Below are 6000 nucleotides of genomic sequence, written 5' to 3' on the forward strand. Positions count from 1 at the left end.
CGTATGTGAAGATTGCGTATGTTCTCTTCTGTGTTAGATTTATGCACATATTCAGGATACCTGGTGCAGGGGAAAAGCCGGCAGTGATCTGATAATAACATCTATTTTGTTCCAGTTGTTTGAAAGTTGCTGTTTTTGCTTTTAAGCATCAGCAGCAGTATCAAATGTAATAATATAAATACTTGATTATTTCCTGAACTTGAGTCCATCAGACAATGAACTTGATGAACTTTGCATGTTGGTCTTAACAAAATTCTCGGATGAAGCCAGCTTAGGTAGAAGGGCCAATGTCAACTGTTGTCCATCCAGAAGAGAAAATCACCTGTGCGAGCATTATTAGTATTATTGTATCTTAGACCTAGACATGTGCTACCACGTTGAGTTCTTTGAACAAATAAGTAGAAAATAAAATATACACTAATTTTTGAGCACATCAGTAAATATCCTAAGTAATAAACATTTCCACAAAAGCCCTTTATGAGTTTATTATTTTCTTCTGTGACTATTCGGTGTCCTTTGTTCTTCAGCTGAGTATAGAAGTGGGAATCGCGGTAACTGTACTGTGGAGGCCTTGCGGTTCCTCTTGCAATAAGTAGCAGAGATTTTTCTGTTGTGTTTTGATTTTACTGTGTGACTTGGCATAGTGGTCCCTCCAGAGTCCGTACTCTTTCCTCGTGGTCTGTGATTTTGAAGTTTCCTTGTCTATATATTGGCCAGTAGAACCCAGTTCTGCTGACTGTATTATTCACGTTTCCCATAAAGTGTGAAGTCATGTAGCTGTGGCTGTTCTTAACTAGCCACATCCTAAGCCACGACACTGGCGTCCTTCGGGATACCCAGTGCAGACTCCTTAGGTGTAGTTCCCACTGTCTTGCCTCTTTGTGTATAATAGCCCATCTGTTTGGAACACGAGTTATCGGCCTACCTTCTTTTCTTTTCTAGATACAAAATATCTTTAAAAGAAAAGAGTAGGTGCTGTTCAGAGAACCATTATGTAGTCCTTTCTTCAGCACTAGGCTAGAAGAATAGCAGTGTACAATTTCTCATGGAACAAAACAAAATACTGGGTTCTGCTACCAATGAAATTCTTCACTAAAATCCCATTTTTTTATTTAGAATTTTTCTGAAGAGCCAGATGATTCCCTAAGCAGTGTTTAAATAACATACCAAAAGGTCTACTCGTCATGTGACAGCCTGTGTCCCACATATGTTCCTAATGCATTTGGCTTATATGAGGAATAAACAGACAGCAGTCATAACTGCTGAGAAACAGTAATAAGGGAGGCAGCACCACCTACTAGACACCTGCCTGTGCCAGCACCCATGTCAGCTCACTGCATTACCTCACGTGGTTGTCTTGGCTGTGACATACGTTCACTGTCTGGAAAATTGAGGCCAATTGGTACCGTGGTCCAGGTCTATACCTGTCACTAAAGGGTTTTTGTGGCTATGCACTCAAGATTCACTTTGTCAGCCTTTATTATGAGTAGAGTTTGTTATGAATAGGGTTATCTTTATTATTACTTACTTACTTACTTGTAAATAAAAAAGAAATATTTTCATCTTTCCCCCCTAATTTTCTGGCCATCAAAAGTAAAAATAATCTGTTTGACATGAATTTGCATGCCTTTAATTCAGGCACTTGGGAGGCAGAAACAAGTAGGTCTTTGTGAATGCAAAGCCACTTAGTCTGTATATCTGACTATACCAGGACAGCCAGCACCACATAGAGACTCTGTCTCAAGAATAAAATAAAATAAAAATAAATTAAAAAATTTTAAACTGCTCAAAAGCTACCAAAACATGTGTCACACATAAAGGAGCTTCCTGGAATAGTTAATCAGAAATAAGTTCTATGAATGTGGAACAGCACTAATTGGCCTATTGGGCAAAGCCATCCTGAGCGTCTCTGGCTCATGCTGTTCTGCTGAGTGTAGTCAGCCCTGCCGCTCGGCTGCCAGTCACTTGCTACATGGCCGAGGCATTGAGGTCTTCCATCTGCTTTATTATCATGATGGCAGCCCCTGCCTGCCCGATGGGTGCCAGCTAAAATGCCCTGAATATTAATTTTCTGTCATACAGATTCCATTTACCTGTATTCAAAAGTTTTTTAAACACTTCCCATGTGATCCCAGGGGAAAGTCTGTCCATCCCTGTTTGCCTCCTCAACTGAGACCAGCTTCTACTCACCGTTTTCTTCCCCAGACTTGTACCACCTTAAGCTCTTTTAATTTTATTTTTGAGATTATAGTATTACATTTACCTCTTCCTTTTCCTCCCACCAAACTGTCCCATACCCCCCCCCCCCCACTCTCCTTGGAATTCATGGCCTCTTTTTTCATTAACTGTTATGGTATATATTGTATATACATACATTACTAAACACAACCTGCTGAGTCTGTATAGTGTTAGTTGTATGTATTTTTCAGAGCTGACCATTTGGTGGTGGACAGCCAGTTTGCAGGCCCTTCCCTGGAGATTTCCCAGCGTCTCTCCATTGAATATGGTTCTTTGTGTAGGCTGAGGCCTGGTAGGCTTTTCCCTGTCGAGGCTGTCATGTTCATTGGTGCCATCTTGTTCAGCTCATGTTCGGGCAGTCATGTTGGTGAAACTTTATGGGTATGGCTTCTGATATTTCTAGGAAACACAATCTCAAAGCAACTCCCTGATCCTCTGGCTCTTAGAACCTTCCGTCTTCTGCATGTTTCCAGAGCCTCAGGTGTGGGATCACTTAGGTCCTTCTTAAAATGCTTCTTCAGGGCCATAGGGAGAGAAACGTTTGGAACCAGCTCTCATATTTAGTATTCCTAATCTTTTTTTCTTTTCTTTTTTTTTTTTAATCGACAAACACGTTTGAAGTGTTTTAAAAAATCATTTGAGACCATCTGTTCAGTTACGGGATTTTTCTCACACACACATAAAAACATACGTAAACATGCATGGGAATTTGATTTCAGAAGTGCTTTCAGGATCTTAGACTGTTAGCATGTCAGTATGGGTTTTTTACAGTTTGCCTTTTACCAGCCTTTTCAATATTTTTCATGTGAAAGCTTTGATAAAAACCTTGTAGGTTTCACGACAGTCCCTCTCCAGAGTATCACCCTGATCTCAGCCTTCGCTGTGCTGGGAGCGTGCTTCCTGTTGGTTAGAGGACTCTTGAGTTGGAGTTAGTTCCACTGTTTGGTCCTAACCATCTGCTTAATTACCCGTAGAGCCCACCCTGGTTCTTGCCACCTATCCAGATAATGTATGTTGTTCTGTGTGTATCGGGACCATACTTCAGAGTTCATTTCTCTGATAGAACCCTTAATGAAAATACTTATATTGCTTCTGAAAATGCAAGTTATTTCTTTCATTAGCATAAAATAAGCACTTTACCATGTTCTTACTCAGACTCGTCCTCTAAGTTGTATCACATTGAATCTAGGCCGAATGCTAGCAGTGCCGCAGTCACACAAGCATCTGCACACTGTAACACCTGACAGGAAGACTTCTCTGTCACTTCCTGGGAGATGCAGTTCTTAGGCACTAAAGGCATGATGGGTATGGATGGTACTGGATGCGTCCATCTTGGACTCAGCTGTGTGCTGGCTTTGTTCTTTCAGGACTGCGTTAGGTTTGGTTTTCCAACCAAGACAGAATGCACTTGCATTCTGAGAAAAAATGGCAGGAATTCAGTTGTCTCAATAGCGTGGTACTGAGAGCTAGGCATGCTATTGGGAGCGTGATGTAGGATGGGTTTGCCTTCCAATGCTGGTTGGATTTGTTTTTTTCTCTCTCCCACATAATAATTTGTTGTCTTAATCTTGTGCTCACAGTGAATCAACAACTCCTTCACCAGACATTCTCTCACATAAACTATTTCTCTCCAAGCCTTCAGAATCCCATACATGGACAGTTCCATCCTGACCCTCATTCAGGACATTTAGAAAATTGATTAAGTCACTTTTATTAATTATTGTTTAATTTTTTCTCATAAACAGTGAACTAAATTGTTTTTGTTTGTTTTTAATTTTAATAGTACTGGAGAAAATGAAAGTGGATTTGGTCCTTCTTGATCCTTGGCTCAGTAAGAAAATATGAGAAGCCGCTGCTGTGCATGCTAAAGACATCAGAGGAGTGAACAGGGAAGAGACGGTCTCCAGAAGTTACATCGTGGCCAAGTTTTGTCTCCTTGGATGCCACTGCTTAAATCTTGGCATAGAGAGTTTGTTTAAAGGTACTGTGTATTGAGCAGGCCATCGCAGCTCACATCTGTAATTCCAGAACTACAGAGGATGAGGCAGGAAGATTTGCTGCAAATTTGAAGCCATCCTCAGCTACATAATGACTTCTGGGTCTGCTAAAAAATCACTGTGTATATTTGTCTTATAATGTATAAAGATAAGAAGAGAATTATGTATATGTTTTAAAATTATGAAATAGTAAAGCATTTAGCCCCTGAATCTGAAGTGCCCTGTTTTCCTTCTCATGCATGTGGATCTGGTTTTCAGTTATGAAAATGGTTTCTCACTTCTCTTTTCCCTGCTCTTTTCCTCCCTGCCTCCATTTTTGTTTCTTAGTTTCTGTATAATTTACATAATTCTTTGCTTTTACATTTTCTCCAAGTTTTATACATAATGATACATTCTTTTTACAGTTGAATAATTGTGATTTTTTTGGTCAGGTTTTATCTGTACAGGACCAGCTTTCGTGGTAAATAGCTTCAGCATGGAGAAGTTCATGGACTCCTCTTGTGTGCTGTTGCACAGGAGACTACAAACATGTAACTGAGTGGGCATGATCTGATACTGAGCTCTGCCTGTAGTCAGCATTTTGGAGTTTACTCTCAGATAAATTATATCAGCTCCCTAATCCTTGCAAACTCAACGTTGTATAGATAGAAACGTGTGGCAAACAGGACTCAGGAAATGTTTTAGATTAGCTAAAACATTTAATGTCGCGATTAGCTGGCACTGGCCTGTAACCTCCTTTGTAGCATGGGCTGCTCTCAGGCTTTCTGTCTGTATGGCTTTTCTGTTGCTGTGATCAAATAGCGGAAGGTAGGAAAGGTGTATTTTAGCTCACACTGCAGGGCACAGGCCGTCGTGGTGGGGAGTCAGCGCAGCTAGAGCTGCAGCAGGAGCTGGTGAGAGCTGACGCTGCATCTGCAGTCAGCAGCAAGCAGCGAATGCACCTGCTGGTGCTCAGCAGGCCTGCTCCACTTCATGCAGTCCTGAGTTGAAATCACATCTCTGCCTCTCTTGAAGCTTGAGATCTAGAGCTTCATAGAAAATTGACTCGATCGGAACAGCTGAAGGGCACCACCGCACTAAGCCATTCAGAGGATGAAGACTTTAGAGGAAAACTCACCGTTGAGTAAAGAGGGGCTGGTGATCCAGTGATCTGTTCAGTTATTCAGTCTTGAATGTCCTGAGCAGAGAAATGGGGGGGTGGGGGAGTAAAGAAAAAGTTACCCTTGTGGAGGGCTTCAAAAAATCAACACAGGCCACATGGGGCAATGTCACCACCAGGTTCAGATTGGACTTGGCCTGTCAGATATTCCTGGACTTTCTGTAGAAAATTCAATAGTGAATGCAGGGGAGACACTTGATAAGGCAAGCAGGGGGTGGGGAAGGGGATGTATGCTAAGGTCCTTTCAGAAAAAGTCAAATTTCTGGCTAAACTGCACTAATTTTTAACAATTGAAATTCCAGGAGAATGAAAATCAGCTATTAGAAGATCACCTATATTTTCTTGGTGAGATAGTTTGATAACATGGCAAGAAAGCTTGATACTGATTAACTTGAAATTTCTGGGTTTGTTTGTATGCAAGGTGTGGAGCAAACATTAGAGTTCAAAAAGCATGTTGGTTTGTTCCCATGTCCTTAGTTGGATTGAAGTAATTTTGATAGGACCCTCCAATAATATATGCAAACGGTATTTGAACTATTACCTAAGATCCATGCTAACAAGTGTATTTGGGGGTTAGAGGAAAGTCTTTGCTGCTAGAACTAGAAT

The 6000-nt window shown here is 41.0% G+C and overlaps 1 protein-coding gene across 1 annotated transcript in view; it reads left to right on the forward strand.

Annotated features, from left to right (window-relative positions):
• Positions 1 to 4445, forward strand: part of Pik3c3 (phosphatidylinositol 3-kinase catalytic subunit type 3) — a 74224-nt gene extending 69779 nt beyond the window's left edge. Inside the window, exon 25 of the mRNA XM_038331808.1 lies at positions 4022 to 4445. Coding sequence (XP_038187736.1) covers positions 4022 to 4036 — 15 coding nt within the window. The 3' untranslated portion in view covers positions 4037 to 4445. The remainder of the gene's footprint in view (positions 1 to 4021) is intronic.
• Positions 4446 to 6000: the final 1555 nt, after the last annotated feature.

Source organism: Arvicola amphibius, chromosome 5 (genome assembly GCF_903992535.2).
Source record: "Arvicola amphibius chromosome 5, mArvAmp1.2, whole genome shotgun sequence".
NCBI classification, from domain to species: Eukaryota; Metazoa; Chordata; class Mammalia; order Rodentia; family Cricetidae; genus Arvicola; species Arvicola amphibius.